The 17,806-nt window shown below is 36.2% G+C and overlaps 3 protein-coding genes across 5 annotated transcripts; 1 reads left to right on the forward strand and 2 right to left on the reverse strand.

Moving 5' to 3' along the window:
- Positions 1-986: 986 nt before the first annotated feature.
- On the reverse strand, positions 987-3,202 carry LOC103945400. Of its 2 annotated transcripts, XM_048583775.1 has the most exons (3): positions 2,981-3,202; positions 2,145-2,195; positions 987-1,499 (listed from the first exon to the last, which is right to left on the reverse strand). In XM_048583775.1, exon 3 carries the CDS (start codon positions 1,465-1,467, stop codon positions 1,183-1,185), a length of 285 nt encoding a protein of 94 aa, XP_048439732.1. In that variant the 5' UTR covers positions 1,468-1,499; positions 2,145-2,195; positions 2,981-3,202; the 3' UTR covers positions 987-1,182. The 2 variants fall into 2 exon arrangements, with proteins under 2 accessions (XP_048439732.1, XP_048439731.1); XM_048583774.1 differs by lacking the exon at positions 2,145-2,195 and having other exon boundaries at positions 2,981-3,193.
- Positions 3,203-6,479: 3,277 nt separating this feature from the next.
- Positions 6,480-10,148, forward strand: LOC103945401 (probable serine incorporator). Of its 2 annotated transcripts, none has more exons than XM_009355963.2 (7): positions 6,480-6,633; positions 7,042-7,271; positions 7,590-7,829; positions 8,104-8,215; positions 8,310-8,484; positions 9,179-9,419; positions 9,647-10,148. In XM_009355963.2, the coding sequence occupies exons 2-7, from the start codon at positions 7,088-7,090 to the stop codon at positions 9,934-9,936; spliced, it is 1,242 nt and encodes a 413-aa protein (XP_009354238.2). In that variant the 5' UTR covers positions 6,480-6,633; positions 7,042-7,087; the 3' UTR covers positions 9,937-10,148. The 2 variants fall into 2 exon arrangements, with proteins under 2 accessions (XP_009354238.2, XP_009354239.2); XM_009355964.3 differs by having other exon boundaries at positions 6,484-6,633; positions 7,056-7,271.
- Positions 10,149-10,683: 535 nt separating this feature from the next.
- On the reverse strand, positions 10,684-16,515 carry LOC103960249 (ubiquitin receptor RAD23b). Its single transcript, XM_009372694.3, has 12 exons — positions 16,318-16,515; positions 15,740-15,901; positions 13,922-13,960; positions 13,751-13,827; positions 13,630-13,668; positions 12,642-12,819; positions 12,455-12,574; positions 12,316-12,381; positions 11,656-11,703; positions 11,459-11,568; positions 11,131-11,218; positions 10,684-11,051 (listed from the first exon to the last, which is right to left on the reverse strand). Exons 1-12 carry the CDS (start codon positions 16,381-16,383, stop codon positions 10,935-10,937), a joined length of 1,110 nt encoding a protein of 369 aa, XP_009370969.2. The 5' UTR covers positions 16,384-16,515; the 3' UTR covers positions 10,684-10,934.
- Between the last annotated feature and the right edge of the window lie 1,291 nt (positions 16,516-17,806).

Below are 17,806 nucleotides of genomic sequence, written 5' to 3' on the forward strand. Positions count from 1 at the left end.
TACTTATTTTACCCTAATTTGCTCGTCTTGTCCGATGCGTTGCGTTGCTCATCTTGTTTGTTTCGTTACTACTCTTCTCAATGAATTCATCTTCTTTCCTATCTCCTATGTTGAACTAATTGCCTAACGATTTGGTTTTGGCAAGACACGAAGGCATGAAGGGAAATGTTAAGGGCTTTCTGAAAGTGGGACTCTTTATGGACTCTGTCACCTCACAGTTCAATGCCAAGTCACATGCTAACATTATAAAATATTGTGCCATAAACATGAGGTGACAGATAGTCCATGAAGAGTCCCACTTTGGAGAGTCTCCTTAGCATTTCTCAAGCATGAAAGTACAAATTGACAAAGGTGTCTTTTCTTTGGTAACATGAAAGAAAGAAAGAGAAGAAATACTAAGGAACAATTAGTCTAACTTTAGCAACTCCATAGCAGTTATCGAAAAGGGTTTGAACTAAACAGGGAGGAGGCTCCACAAGCTCTTGAAAAACCATCTCGCTATTTAAACTCAACTTGGCTAACCCGTCAGTTACAAAATTACACTCTCTATGAACATGTTGCAAATTGCAACTCTCATTCTCATGATCAAACTTCTGCACTACAAGACGACCATAGAGCATTGAGAAAACATGTAGCAGCATCACAGCTTGAGAAAACATGCGAAACATTCTCCACAGTAGAATCACAAATCTAACAGAGTGTTGCTAGACATGTGTCTTTTAAAACATTGCTCTCTAGACAAAAGTGTTTTTGCTTCAAACATTGTCCTTCAATGCTCCCAATCCTTGTTCCGCTCCTCCTTCCTTCAACCTTTCTTCACTTCACATATTTTCCCCTTTTATCTCAAAGCAAAATTAAAAAACAAAACGGTTATTAAACGATTAGGTTCTAATAACATATGCACACATTGAGGATCATGACAACTCTTTCAAATACATTGTGAAAGAGACCCATAAACCCATGTAAGTAAACCACATTATCTGATAACACCATATGCCTAATTTCTCTTTCAATCAAAATAATTATTACAATAAAACCGCAGTGTTTCCATACTACAAATATTATGTATATGACCCAATCAATTAGTTCACAAACGCAATAAGATGAACTTCAATCATTTAAGTGTTATTTGAATTTTCAATACACTCTAATGAAATTGTAAAAGCAATATCAATCTACATCCTAAAGAATTTTCAATTTTCCATGGGCAACTGAAGTCTTTGCATGCTCCAAGCTACACAACGCTTTTTGAGTTCCACTCAAACCCGAACATGATGGACTGCCTCCTAATGTGACTGCAAAGTAAAGATAAATGGTGCAGAGGAAAGCCAGGAGTGCTAGGGCTGTTAAGAGGAAGCGGTGTCTCTGAAAGACTGTCGACCAGCTACCCAACTCATTTTGTGAGAATTGCTTTCTAAATGATGCTGACTTCCGAACAGGAGAAGACAAAATGCTCTCAAGAACCATTGTACAGTATGTACGGACCTTCCTCAGACAATCTGAAATTTGCACAAACGTGTGTTCAAGATGACAGCTAAAATAGTGAAGTTTCCATGCTAAGGAGGAAGTTTCAAAGATAAATTGCTATTGCAAACAATGCATTGAAGGGCATGGTACGGTTAAACAATGAGATCAAGAGTATAGAGTTGAAGATACATGACAATACTAAAAGTATGACTGAGCTTAACAAATTTGTCTTCGGTTATAATCAACAACAGTCGCATTATGACTGGATGCAGTGAAAAAATATGAAGAAGATAATCACTATAACTTCCGAGTGAAATTCTACAGCCATTCTTCAGATGAGAAACATGCCAACAAGAAGCATTTTCAACAATCGCAATTAACACCCTCAAACAAGTGAGGGTGTGGGAGAATTATGCTGTACATGATACTGACACGTCATGATACAGAACAATACTGAGAGTTCATTGAGCACGTAATGATAACAATATTTCAGACTACCCTAGGTGTTACTGCCCAATATTCCAGAACTTGACACCATCTTTTACAACCCAAAGGCAGGTGCAGAAGAACAACCGTAATGAAGCAAGCAGTTCTAATAGCATTGAAATAGACTTGCAAAACAAAGACAATGAGTGCTTTGATTCACCAGATATACATCATGATTAACAACAGCTGACCTTAATTTAATAACAGAAAACAAATGATTCCACCTTGTAGTTGAGAATGCGCTTCATATATCAAAAGTTTGTCCTCAAGTTAGTCCTCGTTTTCCATAAATTTCGTTTTCCATAAATTAGTAAGTCGAGAATCCCGCCCATTTACTCGTACTACAAAAGCTACCCCTAACGGTCAAGGGTCATGAACTTCTCCTGGGCTACAGCAGCCTAACCAGTTCACTAAGGTTAACATAAGATTTCCAAAAAGAAGCATTGAAAGTTAAAACTAATACTAGATCAAATGGCTGACAGTGGATTAAAAGTACACTCAGTATATTATGAAACCAAAAACATTAAACATCTACCAATTAAAGAAATTCAGACCTCACAAGAAAATAAATGCACCCATGTAGGGGTACACAAATAACTAGGGGATGCTATCCACACACCCATTTTTACTTCTCACACACCCTTTGTTAATTACTGTCATTTGATCTTCTTTATTTCATTCGATCCGAGCCCTAAAATTGAGAGGGGATGTGTCAATAGCAAACCCCATTAACTATTCTCCTTTCATATCCATAAAGGTTGGATCTTGATATGTACAATAACAACAACACCTATGAAAAACCCACTTGACATTTACAATCAAGAATCTCTAAATCAAACCCACAACCCCAAAATCATGTCATTCTCACAAAACCCACATCCATAAAAACTCTAATTAAAAGAAAAACAACCATAAATTAAAATATAAAATAAAATAAGAAAAAAGAAAAAAGCAAAACAAAGAAAACCCAGGTAAGCAGGAGCTCAGATCTGAAGGAAATGAAAAGGAAAAGACGAGGGAGACTTACAGATGACTCGATCACAAATTTTCTTTTATTTATGTTGCCGTGTCTGTTGGGTCTCCTGAGTCGTCGTCGTCGTCGTCGTCCTCTTCTTCTTCTCCCTTTTTATTGTGTGAAGGTATTTCGGGGTGGAGGTTAGGGAGAAGAAGGGAGAGATGAGATGTGATGACAGGTCCCTTTTTCTGCGCCTTGTACGCGCTCAAGGGCCGTTTTAATGTCCCCAGACAGGCGTTTGGCGTTAGTCAGTACTAGATACGGTGCTGTCGTTTTACCTTTTTTATTTATTTATTTTTTCAATGTCGTTTCACCTTATTAATTCTCACAAGTTCGTCGCACATAGAAACTATTTTCTTTTATTTTTTGGGATGCTTTGGATTTTTTATTTATTTTTGGTTGAAAACGGGGCTAAAAGTACGAGTCCAAACAAACCTACTTAATGATAAATCTTGACCAGGGCATCCCAAGTCAATTTTTAAGGAACTAATTGAACAAAAATGAGGAGTGTCAAAATAAAAATGACCTAAATCTAAATCAAGATTATAGGTCCCTCAACTGTCTGCCACAAAGTTCTTTTTTTAGTAGACGTGTCGAAGTTCGCATTGCCAAGATCTTGAAAGCAATTCTCGGTAGCCCAAAACAAAGGGGCCTAAAGGATGATTATTGCCAACGGCTTGCAGTACCAAGAGAACTGTAATTACTGAGTCTGATTCAACCAGTAATTTATGAATCCGTAATTTTCATGCCAATTGTATGCTCAGGTAAAGACCTCATAGTTCAGCAGTGAGAATCTCACCTGTGCCCAAATTGGCACAAAACCTAGAAATCCATTTACCATCAAAATCTCTTAAAACACCATCTACTCCAATAGAATTATTATTTCCCTTCTTGCAACCATCAACATTAAGCTTAAACCAACCCGAAGGAGGAACACCCCAATGGAGAAAAGATTCAACCTATGTGGTTTATCAATCTTGTGAGTATTAGCCTTCAACCATTCACGAAGATAAGTACAACTAGCAATTGTAGGCTCATCAGTCATTGCAAATCCTGCTCAAAAATAAATTTATTTTTCTAATACCAAATAAATCAAGAAACAACGGAAAAAACTAACCTCCACTCTAAACCCCACCCCCCCCCCCCCAATAAGACAATTTTATTAGTGAGATTAAAATGAAGCCAATCATGAAAATCATTGTGGTCTGACTGTTGATTAAACATTCCCAACCTTTACCAAACTTCTCTTGTCTTAGCGCAATCTTTAAAAACATGAGCTGCATTCAAAGCCCCAACTACACCTTTGACACTCAGGGTTATCAGTCATACCCCTTTTCAGCCTTTGTTCATTAATGAGGAGCTTATCAAGAGACAACAACCATAAGAAACTCTGAACTTTTGGAGGAATATGAAGTTTTCAAATGAGATTGCATCGCTAGTTAGGAAAACCACTAGAATTAATGGCCAACATATAAGTAGATTTAACGTTAAGATATAAAGTAAAGGTTTTTAACCACTTTAACTACGAGATCTTTATGTCACTTCTTTGAATGAATGAAAAATATAATGAGAAGAATGAATATTTTTTGTTACAAGAAAAAACCCAAGAGAAGAATTGAACACAAAACCAAGCGTGCAAAAACGAATGTTATAAATCACTTGAGCTAACAGTCTCGTATTATATAATAGTTTTGAATATACTTAAAAATAGAAGAATTTTGCTTTTTTGACACCAAAATTATATATATAATGAGGGGATTTTTTTTCGCAAGTACCACCTGAACTTGTAAACATGTCGATATTACCACCTAAACTTTCAATTTATATTTATCACTTAGGCTCTTTTAATTGTTGTAATCTACTACCTGCATAACTTTCCATCAATTTTGCCATTAAAACATGTCACATGTAGGGATATTTTTGTCAATTCACCTCATAAGAATGACTACTGCTTGAGTCAATATGGTGCCAAAATTGGAAGTTTGTATAGCCCCAGTTCGTAATCCCCTCCATAAATATTTGAAAAATTAACTTTAAATAAATTAATATGAACTAGACACTCACTTGCTGACCTACCAAAAAAATCTTGAACTCACTGTAAATTAAAGATTAGAATTTTGCATGATTTCTACACATGATAGTCATTCCATAAAGCTTAAAAACAACATAAAACACACCAATTTCTACGCCAATCTGACTCAATATCCTTCATCCCTCTTCACTTAATGCCAATGTAGATGGGGCCAATCAATTTTCACTTCAATTTTTCAACAACTCTTGACAAAATCAAACTCAAAATCAACTTCTCCCTTTTCTTTTCATGACCTAACTCTAACACCGCTACACAAAAAAAAAAAGCATTTTGCCTTCATTACAAATTGACTCCAACAAACCCTAGGAAGTGAGTTGACAAAAATATCCCTCCACATGAAGAGCACGCAACATGTTTTAACAGAAAAATAGATGGAAAGCAATGTAAGGAATAGATTCTAATAGTTAAGAGAATCTAGGTGGTAAAAGTTAAAAATTGAAAGTTCAATTGGTAATCAAATTTAGAAAACCGAAAATGGGAATCAAACTCAGAAAACATAAGTCTCCAAAACCAATCTAAATATGAGCCGAGTTTTGATGAACTAAATGTGAGCCAAAATTTACCGCAAACTCAAACTATGTCTAGCTGATTTACATTCTCAATCAGACTTTTGGTACAACGGTCTTCGAACTAAGACCCCGCTATTTCTAAAATTCAAACAAATGCCTTCTCATTTACAAGTGAAAATGAATGCTACTACACTGTATTACTAAGTTAGGCTTTTTTGTTGTTGAAATACAATGATTTATTTACGCTAAGAGGTTGAAGAATAACTTGATTGCAAACTCGCAATTTATGATATTGAACTTTAAACATCTCTTACTTATACATAAAAAATAAAAAATAAAAAAAATCGCTAAACTGTAGTACTAATAGTTTTCGTTAGACTGCCAATTAGACTTAGAGCATCTCTAAAGGAGATGTCAAAATATAAATGTCAAATGTTAATTTGATGACTGACGTGGTAATGTCAGATTTTCTCTTTTTTCTAACCGATACTGTTTTGATTATAAATGATATTTGTACGATTCATTTTAAAAAGAAATCAATTAAAATAAATTTTCAATATCTATAATTGTTGCATTAATGAGACCCACATAATAAAATAATTAAAAATTATTTGACATCACCTTTTTTCATATGTCAAATTTGACATATGAAAACGTCAATCTACATAGAATTGATATATCGGTTGGAGCTTGTTTCTACCTTCAAATTTGATTACATGACATTCCACTTAAGATTTGACATCTCCTTTGAAGATGGTCTTAGGTGTTCGATTCTCGTCAAAGATAAATTTAAACCATATTATTACTAATTCACCATCATCGCTCTTAGTATAGATAATACCGTTTGGTTAAAAAACTAAAAAAATAAATGTCTCCGTTAGACTTATATCACTTGCGGAGAGGGTCAAAATAAAGGGTACCCTAAAATAAAAACTTGGATAATTCCCGAAACCAAAAAGCAGTCTTATTCTTTGTCCGTGTTATTTAGCAGGCTCTGACTTGGAATTATTCATCTTCCCCTTCTTCCCCTTCTTCCCCCTTTGCTCTCGTCCATATTCCGAAAGGTAGGCCCTCACTCCTCGATTGCATTTCTTTACAACCAGAGCTTTATGATTAGGGTTCCTGATCTACTAGATCGTCGTTTTGCTGATCTGTATTTGAATCTGTTTTGATCAATAAATCATATGTTTTGTTTGATGGTTAGGGTTTTCGCATCAATTTATGTTCTCAATCTGATCGAATTTTGTTTCTTTTCTTATTAGAGTTCCAGTTTCAAACCATACATGCTTTCATTTTCTTTGTCCAATTTTTGAATTGAGCTGCAATCTAATAAGTTAATGATAGTGACGATTGGCTCGAGGCCTGATATTTATTTGAATTTTTCGAATTTAGCTCAAAATTTCATCAGGGTTTGTTGTTTCTTTATCGAATTTTATACCTTCATGTGACAAGGTCTTGATTTTGTTGATTAGTTTGCTTATTTGAGGTTGAATCAGCGGTCAAGTGTGAAAGAAGAAGATGTGGGCAGCTTCGTGCCTGGCATCATGCTGCGCTGCTTGCGCTTGTGATGCTTGCCGGACAGTGGTGTCAAGTATTAGCCGCCGGTCTGCTAGGATTGCTTACTGTGGGCTCTTTGCGCTTTCTTTGATAGTTTCATGGATTCTCCGTGAGGTTGCGGCTCCTCTCCTCGAAAAGATTCCTTGTAAGCCACTTATTCCGTCATTCCAATATTAGTCTGTGGTGTTGTGTTATCATCTTGTATTCTGTACAAATGTTTTGAATGTATTGTAATGCTTTATAATAAAATCATAATAATATAGTGTCCTCCAATGAGTGAAGAATTTTAACTTCCCATGGAAGTTTGACTACAACCAATGATGAGAACGATTATATTTCATCGGTCAGTTTTAGGTCAACTTTAAACTTGAGGAAATTAGAAATTACTTGGTTCTTGGTTTTATTGGTATATCATATTTGGTGGTTGGACGTGACGCTAATCTCATCTTGGTTTTTGATGCAGGGATTAATCAGTTTAACGAGACACATAACAGGGAGTGGTTCGAAACAGATGCAGTGCTTCGTGTTAGCTTGGGAAATTTTCTCTTCTTCACTATTTTATCAGTTATGATGGTTGGTGTGAAGAATCAGAAGGATCCCCGTGATAGTTTGCATCATGGTGGATGGATGATGAAAGTTATATGCTGGTGTCTCTTAGTGATCTTCATGTTTTTTGTACCAAATGAGATTGTTAGCTTCTATGGTAAGCAGCATTAACTATCAGGGATTTGTTTTCGTAGTGCATGAAATTTCCACTTTTTCATCTATGAATAGTTCCAAGCACTGTAAATATAAAAACACTAGAAACGGATGAAAACCACTGTTAATTGTACTGTGGAAAATCTTTATGGAGTACCAATGGGTTTTATTAATCTTTATGGAGTACTAATAGCATTTGGATTAATATGTTAATTCTACTGTGGAAAATCTTTTCGATTGTTTGACGAAATTTTAACAGTGAAATATCATGTTTGCAGAGACAATTTCAAAGTTTGGCTCGGGATTTTTTCTTCTTGTACAAGTTGTACTTCTGTTGGATTTTGTTCATGGATGGAATGACAAATGGGTTGGATATGATGAGAAGTTCTGGTTAGTTTATTATTTTCTTCATTATCTATTATTCAAATTCATATTTCTACATTCTTTGGCTGATTTTAACTTGTATCTTCATCATTATACATAGGTACGTTGCACTTTTTGTTGTTTCTCTTGTTTGTTATCTGGCAACATTTGTCTTCTCTGGACTTCTTTTCCATTGGTTCACACCATCTGGACAAGACTGTGGGCTCAACACCTTCTTTATTGTCATGACTCTCATGTGTGTCTTCGTGTTTCTTATAGTGGCACTGCATCCTGCTGTAAGTTTGTATTTATGCATGTTTTTTATGGTTTCAATTACTCTTGTAGCCAATGATAATTGTTTATCAATAAAGTAACAGGAAAAGAAGAAAACAGCTACCATAATGGTATGATACTTGCATACATAGATGCAATTGAAAAACAAATTAAAAATGATATAATAAAACTTGTATAAGGTTGTGGGATTGTTGCATTATTTGTTACTGTCTTTATGAATGCAGAGAGACTAGTTATAGATTCAGTGATATACCAAAATTACAGAGCACACATAGGCAATAAAATCCAGCCCTTATTTTATTTTATTTTATTTGTTTCAGGAGGAAATATGATAAATTGACCCTTATTTAAGACTGTTTTGTAGATAACATGATTAACTGTCTTCTTGGGTTAAAACCACAAGAAATTTCACTTTCCAATTATAGATATGGCAGACTTGGTGATGAGCGAGGTTTTCTTTAACTTGATTCAATTTATTACTCTCTCTGCATTCTGATGATAGCAGCACGTCTCCATTTTAAATCCAGTTAACATAAAGAGTCTACATGTAGCTTGGCTTCTTTGTACTGTAGTAACTTTGGTTATGAATTAACTCTTATATTTTACACGCGTAGCCGTGGTATATAGATGTATGGAAGTTCATGCTTGTTAGGGGGACCTTTATGGTTTCTGAATTATAATTTTAATGCTATACAGGTAAATGGCAGCATTTTGCCAGCATCAGTTATATCTATGTACTGCACATACCTCTGCTACAGTGCACTTGCCAGTGAACCTAGGGACTATGAGTGCAATGGTCTTCACAAGCACTCCAAAGCTGTTTCCACTGGGACACTTACCTTCGGTTTGCTAACCACTGTTCTTTCTGTGGTGTATTCTGCTGTTCGTGCTGGATCCTCCACAACACTTCTCTCCCCACCAGGTTCTCCCCGCGCAGGTAATTATCTATGGAACCATTAGAACTCTTGGTTTTTTTCGAGATGTGAAACTTTTCTATACTATATGAGAAAAATGTGTTTAAACTGTCCTTTCCAAGGGTTGGTTATGTTGATTTTGTTTCTTGAACAATTTTATTTGATGTTTGGTTGCATTGAAAGGCTATGCAGTTTTGCCATGCAAAAAACTGATACACCTTTTTGTTATTTTTTTTCTTTTCTGGCAAAGGCGCTGGAAAGCCTCTGCTTCCATTAGACAAGGTTGATGAACACGAAGAAAAAGAGAAGTCCAAGCCAGTGTCATATTCGTATTCATTTTTCCACATAATCTTCTCTCTTGCTAGCATGTACTCGGCCATGCTTCTGACGGGGTGGTCAACCTCTGTTGGGGAGAGTGGGAAGTTGGTGGACGTTGGGTGGCCATCTGTGTGGGTGAGGATGGTGACTGGTTGGGCAACTGCAGGTCTGTACATCTGGTCTCTTTTGGCTCCTATTCTGTTCCCCGAGAGGGAATTCTGAAGCCCGACACCACCAAACGAGAGAAAAAGGTTTGCTCATTGACGTCATTAAGTATATGTATTGTGTGTACGCTTCTTCTATTGTGTACTTAAAAAGTACTATCAACTATGTAAATAGAATGGCTTGTGCTTGACTTTTAGAATAACCAAATCTTGTTGGAAAAACTACATGGTATTGAGCTTGACAATATTATCTTTTGATGTCCCAGAAAATTTCTGTTTATTTTTATCTGTGCATATGGTTCGACCTTACTTAGTGGGAAAAGACTTTGTTATTGTTGTATGCATATGGTTTGTACACAACCCGAATGCCTTTCGTTTGGCGGGATGTTTTGAAAGTGCAAAATTTGATTGCTAGAGTTGCAAAATGCGGTGTCACGAATATTGCGTCGACTCATCAAGTTATTTGAAGGGATCATCTTTACAAAACCACTTAGTCATCGAACAATAACATACAGAATAGACGAATAACACAATGTTTCTAGTAAAGTGGACGGTCACGATAAGAAAGGTTTTCGGATGCAGGATATATGCTCTTAACCAATTGAGTTGCAAATTCCTTGCAAGGAAGGAACAAAGTTAGGGGTCCCTGCGAGATGGGTTTTTTCTTCATGAGTGCGAGAGAGAGAAGGTGACCATGGTTGGAGGTTTGCACGAGAGAGATGTAAGAGTGGCAGAGACAATGAAGGAAATGGCGTTGGGTTTCAACGAATACATATCAACACGAAATCTTATACAAAATTTAAAGTTAGAAATCAATTTCAATTGCCATTCATAATAATACCAAAAACTGGAGTACGAAAAGAATGTTACACTTAAAAATCCAATTTGAAAAAGAAAAAAAAAACAATTACTATTTAATTAAATTCATTTTCTTGCGGACATTAAGTCGCTCCAGACACTCCACGCACCGCCTTCAAGCGACAATGATGCGGATTCAAACCAATAAAACCATGAATCCAATGGGTTAAAGTATAACTGGGTGTTTAAAACAATCATTCAGTCCTCGAAATCTCCAGCGTTCTCCAATAGATAGTTGGCTGCCAGTTCCTCGTTGCGATCGCATGCCAGAAAAGCCTCAATGACCAACGCTCTGTCAAATCCCATCGCCTCAAGCTGTAACAGGGAATGCCAAACTAATCAATACTTATGAAAAGATTATGTAGCGGTTGTTAGGAACAGAGAGAATACATACTCGTTCAATGGCCTCCTGCTCGGCAGGGGTTACATTGATGGCATGAGGCAAATCTTGGTCAGGACCGTCAGGCTGATCAAATATGTCACTGGAAGATGGGGAAATCTTATAAGAAATACAAGTCATGATACTGACAAGTTCTATAGAAACATAAACCAGTGAAGATACGGTAAGCTTTAACAAGCCCCAATGCAAATCCAAGGGATGGCTAAGAGTCAGAGCCTCGGAAGATAAGTGGGTGGAGAAAAAGTACTTGATGAGCAAGCAATTGTGTAACTGGGCCCTTGTTTATGACTAAAATGTACCAAATTCATATGTCAATACTCACCCTTCAGAACCCTCAACGGGTTCATTTATTAACTGAAGGAACTCAGTATGGTGCTCCTGAATTAATCTTAAAAGCTGGGGGTTTTGCTTTCCGAGCTCCTGCAGCATGGGCTGTAACAAAAGCAACATGAAACTATTTAACACATTATAAGAAACCATCACAATATTTAATGTCAAAGACGTAAAGCAAATGCAGACCTGCAAAATTTGTGGGTTTGATTGCACCATTGAGCGCAGCGCTTGGAACTATGATGGAAACAGGAAAAAGGTAAAGCAAACCTTTCAGGACCGCACGTTAATAAGGCAAGCAAACCGAATCAAACTCAAATATAAACCATTAAGATGAGACAGTTTAGCCAAACACGGCTTGCAACTGAGGAAAAATATGTCCTCAACTTCATTGAAAATCCAAGATTAAATAAGAATAAAGAAAGAGATGGGAACAATTTACAATAATCTACTATCCCCTCACTGCATATGACCCATCTACCCTATCTGCACATTTCTGTGATTCATGAGAACCGAACCAGTTTACACATTATCACAAAATTTCCAAATATTAAAAATGATACTTGTGGTTTTCCATATACGTCAAGTTTAATCCTGTGGTTTCAATTTGTCAGCCTCACCCTTGGCGTTTTTGTTTATATTTCTGGTACCAAACATAAACCAAGGAGAGACTGACAAAATTGATACCACTTGACCAAATTTGACATATTAGGCCAATTGTTAACATAGTCAAGTAATACTATCATAAAAATGTCTGCAAGTTTAATCATGTTTATGTGATCGTTTATAATATCAACATCCAATATACAAAAAGTACACCATAGCTGGGATACAATATAACAAGTTTACCTGGCGATTATTCCTAAGGAAGTCGAGGGATCCAAGGGCCCCAGCGCCAGCACCAGAGAGTGTTTCCTGGAGGATTCCAGTTTTAGATACAATGCCTCAATAAATGTACAAAAACCATCAAAGAAGCCTGAGTCTTTACCTGAGGAAACATATTCAAAGGAGCAGAGTTAGGCGCTCCAGAGACGGGGGCAACATCAGTTGCCTGACTTGCAGGGAAATTACCTACAGGAACTGCAACTTCTGTTGTTTCTGGTATACTCTGAAGAACAGTATGTCAGCAGCTACACAATAGATCAACATCACAGCAACAAGTTTAAGAGACATACAGAGTACAAGTAGTCCACTGCTCGCTCCGGATTGTTATAAGCTGCTCGTAAGGCACGTGTAACTGTTTCTTTGTCCCAGTTGCCACCACCCATATCCATTATTTGTTGAATAGTCTGCTCAAGATTAGTACCAGCAACTAAAGTTGAAGCAGCTTGACCATAGGTATCACCATGCGCACTGCAGTTGTAACAGAGGGACTTAAGATCGTTATGTTATACCATAATACCAATAAAAGTATTAAACTATGGCAAGAGGAACCCAACTCTGTTATTTTGAGTCAAATTATAGAGAAAGAAAAAAATGAAAAGAGGATAATAAGAGGCTTAAGAGCAGTTTCTTGAAGCAGCCAATGTACCAACAAGGATAGTTCATTCACTAAACCCTAATTCACAATTGAACATATAGTGGCCTCCTAATTCTTAACGAAACCTACACAAGTATCTGAGTGAGCATGCACAAGGTCTAGACAGCATGGTCCACACACTGAGCTCAGCTCAAGAACTTGACTTTAAGGCTCATATGTTGTATTGAAAGTTGGGCACCAAATTCAACCTTAGTTTCTAATTACACATGAATAGGACATACCACCATTCCACACTGCCTTGTTCAAAAGTAACACAATGACTACATATACTCTCTTCTTCATATATAAACTTAAATAAAAGGTTCCAGGGGCTATACAAGTAATACAAGGCAAAAATCATTAAAAAAAAAAAAACCAATGGAGGCTACAAGAGGAAAGAGAGACAACTCTAGTTATCCACACGAGTAAGAGTGTCAAAAGATTAGCCCTTAACTCAAACAAATGATTCCCATCAAAAGATGCTGGGTAAAGTCCACTGATGTACTTGATTCCTTAGCAACAAATGCAACTTAATGCAAGCATCATATGCAACAATCTAAGGTAATTCAAATTGTAACCATTTACACATACAAGTTATTTGTACAACATATTGTTAAATATAACGTCAGGATAAAGTACAATACCTCGAAGTGTCTGGAGCAGATGTGGTACTCTGCAAGGGTCTGCGGCAGCACAAAAAGTAAAAGTATGAATCTAATTTAATATGAACACAAGTTCAAAAGGTTGTTTGTCATGTAAACTCACGGTTCTTGTATGGGAGCTTCAGTTCTGTTTGTAGAATTTGTGGTTGGTGGAGTTGTAGGAGGATTTGTAGAGGCAGGCTGCAACACAGAGATACAGCATTTAGCCTATACATGAATAATATACCCAAAAGTAAATTAACAAATGCCTAGCAACTAATATCGAGAATAATACCTGAGAAGAAGAAGACCCTGCTAAGCCTGAAGTTTTATTCTGTGAAAATTTCCAGAAAGAAAACTTTAGAAAGAATGGTGGGAACAAAAGCATATGCACATTGCAGAGAAAGCAAACAATCTTGGTTAGTGTCTTTTCTCCATGTTTCAGAATACGGTTAACCAACATGTTAACTAATCGATTACGATAAATTCAACCAAATTCTGCAGTTTTTTTTAGTATTTTTCCTGTCCCATATTCTACTAATCATGGTGTTAATAATAATCCTGCCTCTCAAATAAGAAACATAGTCTCATTTAAAAAACAGAACAATGTAGGGAACAAGTTGACCAATAGTCTAGTTAGAAGATGCTAGCTAAACAATTCAACAAAGACAACAAACTCAACTAAACAACAAAGATACATGGCAGCAGACTAACAAAAAACTAATGTACCGCAACATGCAATATAGCCTGAAAAGAACTATTCCTAAGTTCTGAAAATGCAAATACCAAAAGGGAAGCCAAAACCAAATTGATCCCATTGAAGATCCATCTCCTCGTCCCTTGCTCCCCTAAGAAATTCTTCCATTCCTCTACATCTGAACCACTCAAAGATTTCCATCAATGATATCGACTATGGCTCGGTTTAAAAGGGTCCTCTCTTCCTTACCTAATTTCATTTTTAATATTTTCCTTCTACTTTTCTTCTCTCAGACCTCATCTCTCCTCTCACACTCACACACACACCCGCATAGTAGTACTTCTAATATAAATTAAAAGATCTTGACTTTGCCGATTCATCATTTTATTCACTTAAGAAAAGGCCATAACCCTCTAAAACTGGATTGATTCATGCACCTCATTCAGAAGAAAAGCCAAAAAAATTCTTTATTCGACACATTCATGGAAGCTCCATTAATTATACTGTTGTAATCATGCAGTCCATATCATGACAATTACTTTGAAATCTTACTCACAAATGCCACCATGTTACTTTAGTTGCCAGAATAATCACACACATATCTTAAGCATTGTTAGACTAACTACTTTGATTAAATCACAAATAATCCCAACTAATAAAGCATTTCATCTTCCAGAATTAGAGGTGTGGAAACATGTGTATATTGCCCGATTTACTAATCATTCCTCTGATACGAATGTTTAACCATTACTAATCACTCTCATATCCTAAGAATTCGAAATATCATAAATGCCCTTGGTTAATTCCATATCAAAAAGACGACAACTTCATTAAAGATGGATAAACAGTAAAAAAATAGTTTAAACTGAAAAATTACATGAACATGCGAAATCCCAGTAATTTATCCACATGGCCAGTTGAGCTAACCCAACCTTTCTTGTGATTTGCTTTCTTTGATCATTATCTATTCCCTTCTATATAGATATTCACTATAAAAAAGAGCCAAATGACGCGGGCATGAATGCGTGCCAGAAGGCACAGTACTAAAGTCGCACACTAATTATAGTATATACAAGTTTTTAGTAGAATAGTAAGGCATTACCATTTCTGTGTTTCTGAACAACATAAATAGTTTCAAAGGATGGAAATAAAGGGTAATCAAGATCAGACAAAACACACATGTCGGACTCAAATCTAGTAAAATCTAGATTATTAATGATTCTCTGACTAGAACTTGCCAAATACCCCTAATAATAAACTTATTTACTAATCTTATAACCATGAACTAAGCTTCCAAAGCTGACATGAAATCATACAATTAATTAAGACATCAATCAATAAAAATTGGTTGCCGTATCTGAATAAGAGTTACTTTGATTGCAATAGCATATTGCCTTGGATTTAAAAGAGGATTACCTTGCTAAGCATGACAACAAGAAAACCGTCTTCTGTGACCTTGTTGTCAGCCAATGTAGTTTCGTCTTTCAAGACCTTCCCATTGTGAATCAGTAACTGCTGTCCACATGGGTAATTATCTTTTCCTTGTATATCCTCAATGTTCTTCTTCACAGCCATAACCTGTATTCGAAGTAACATAAGTACATTACGCGAATATTCAATTTCAATTTTCTAATTATATCAAGCTTCTCTATAGGCTATAGCCATTCTTGTATGCAATTATGCTAACGTGATATGCGAATAAACGGACATAAAATTAAAATAAATTTTCCACATATATAAAACAAAATTAACATTTCTTCCATTGGACAGGAATGTGGTTCCCAAAAGCGGAAAGAAAAAAGAAATTGGAAGTATTACTCTGCATTGACATTGTGCAATTACTTGACAAGCAATAAGATATAAAAAGTTACAAAATCTCAAATTTCCTCAAGATTTTCTTTCCTTATTTTCTTACCAACCAAACAGACTGAACAGGAGCATGGAATTCAAATTTCAAAAAAAATGTAAAAAGGGAGAAGAAGAAAGATGCTCACGGCGTCAGTGGGCTGAACCCTAATTTCGAAATGGCTGCCCTTGAGGGTCTTTACAGTGAGCTTCATCTCGGCGGATTGGCAAAGTCCAGAAACAACAGCGTCTCGATTGGCTTTAAGAGAGAGACAGAAAACCCTAGAAAGCGAAGGCCGAAGCCTTTAAAGAGAAGGCAACCGAGTACAGGCAAAGCGCAGTGTACTGTGTCCCGCTTTCATCTCCTTCGTAATAAATACTGTAATGCACGAGAGGCGCACGTGACTTTTATGGAAATTGTACATAAGCCATGGGTGCAAAATGAATGGCTTAAATATTAAATAGTCTCTTTGTTTTATCAGTCAATTCAATTCCTGTATTTTTAATTTGGTCAAATTGGTCCATGTGTTTACATCTATTAGCCAATTCAAGACATTCCGTTAAAAGATAGTTAAAATTGACATGTCCTAAACGCATAGTACTCAAGTGAATTGAACGAAACGTCAATTTTTAAAGATTGGCATCGTATCTATTTAGTGGGTGTAAATAAAATTACACCGTTGTCCTCTCACTTGCTTGACACATGTCAATTTTAATGATCCTTTAACAGAATATCTTGAATTAGCTAAAGGATGTAAACACATTAACAGAATATCTTGAATTAGCTAAAGGATGTAAACACAGGGACTAAATTGGCTGATAGAATAATACACAACGACTATTTTGAGATTTCAACTAAAATCAATATGAGAAATATTAATGAAACTTTTCCAACAGTGAGACTATTCATAAACTTCTATAATATGTGTGGCTCAATATATATATTTTTTAACAGAAGCGATAAAGTGTTTCATTATCAAGACCAACAAATACAAGAGGTGTCAGGCGAGTATATTTGCTCTAGTGATTAATTTCTTAATTTAGAAATAATTCGTCCAAATCACAAATAAATTTAAGACCCTATACAACTAATGCAATAGACCAACACAAGCAAGGATCCCAAAGTGGACCTGTAAAAAAAAGGGGCAGAGGTGACAGATCAATCAACTATGCCCTCACATACATGCATAAAGCCATCATAAATAGCGAAGCCACCACAATCCCCAAAGTAAAACAAAAGCTACTAAGCTAACTCGCTTCAAGTGCTACAAGCAAAATACATATAACAAAAACTAAACTAATTAAAGCTGATAATGTGTCCACAAAGAAGCGCGGGAACATGACATAAGGTAAGCGTAGTAAGGACATATGGGTCAGGCGTCGGTTGACAACAGATAGAGGCTTGAGGAGTTCTACACCAAAGCTACTGTCGTTGCCGCCACACCACGAGCCCATAACCTACATAGTTTGTTAGCACAAGAAGTCATCAAAGGTATCATCCATCTGGGAGCAGAATATGAGATTTTAGAACACTAGAGTCGCGTGGGTTGCAAGTTGATAAGGGCAGCAAAGAGTGGCAAGAAAATAGGGACCCACACCATAGTCATTAACAACGCTACAATGATGTTTTCCGCAACC

The sequence above is a fragment of a genome, unplaced genomic scaffold, assembly GCF_019419815.1.
Source record: "Pyrus x bretschneideri cultivar Hongxiangsu unplaced genomic scaffold, Pyrus_bretschneideri_v1 Contig20, whole genome shotgun sequence".
Taxonomy (NCBI): Eukaryota; Viridiplantae; Streptophyta; class Magnoliopsida; order Rosales; family Rosaceae; genus Pyrus; species Pyrus x bretschneideri.

Coding starts and splice junctions, on each gene's coding strand:
- LOC103945400 (XM_048583775.1), bottom strand. CDS start 1,467: ATGGTTCTTGAGAGCATTTTGTCTTCTCCTGTTCGGAAGTCAGCATCA.
- LOC103945401 (XM_009355963.2), top strand. CDS start 7,088: ATGTGGGCAGCTTCGTGCCTGGCATCATGCTGCGCTGCTTGCGCTTGT. Junction 7,272..7,589: donor TCTCCTCGAAAAGATTCCTT/GTAAGCCACTTA, acceptor TTTTTGATGCAG/GGATTAATCAGTTTAACGAG. Junction 7,830..8,103: donor TGAGATTGTTAGCTTCTATG/GTAAGCAGCATT, acceptor TCATGTTTGCAG/AGACAATTTCAAAGTTTGGC.
- LOC103960249 (XM_009372694.3), bottom strand. CDS start 16,383: ATGAAGCTCACTGTAAAGACCCTCAAGGGCAGCCATTTCGAAATTAGG. Junction 12,820..13,629: donor TCTGCTCCAGACACTTCGAG/GTATTGTACTTT, acceptor TTACAACTGCAG/TGCGCATGGTGATACCTATG. Junction 11,569..11,655: donor CAAACCCACAAATTTTGCAG/GTCTGCATTTGC, acceptor CTTTTGTTACAG/CCCATGCTGCAGGAGCTCGG.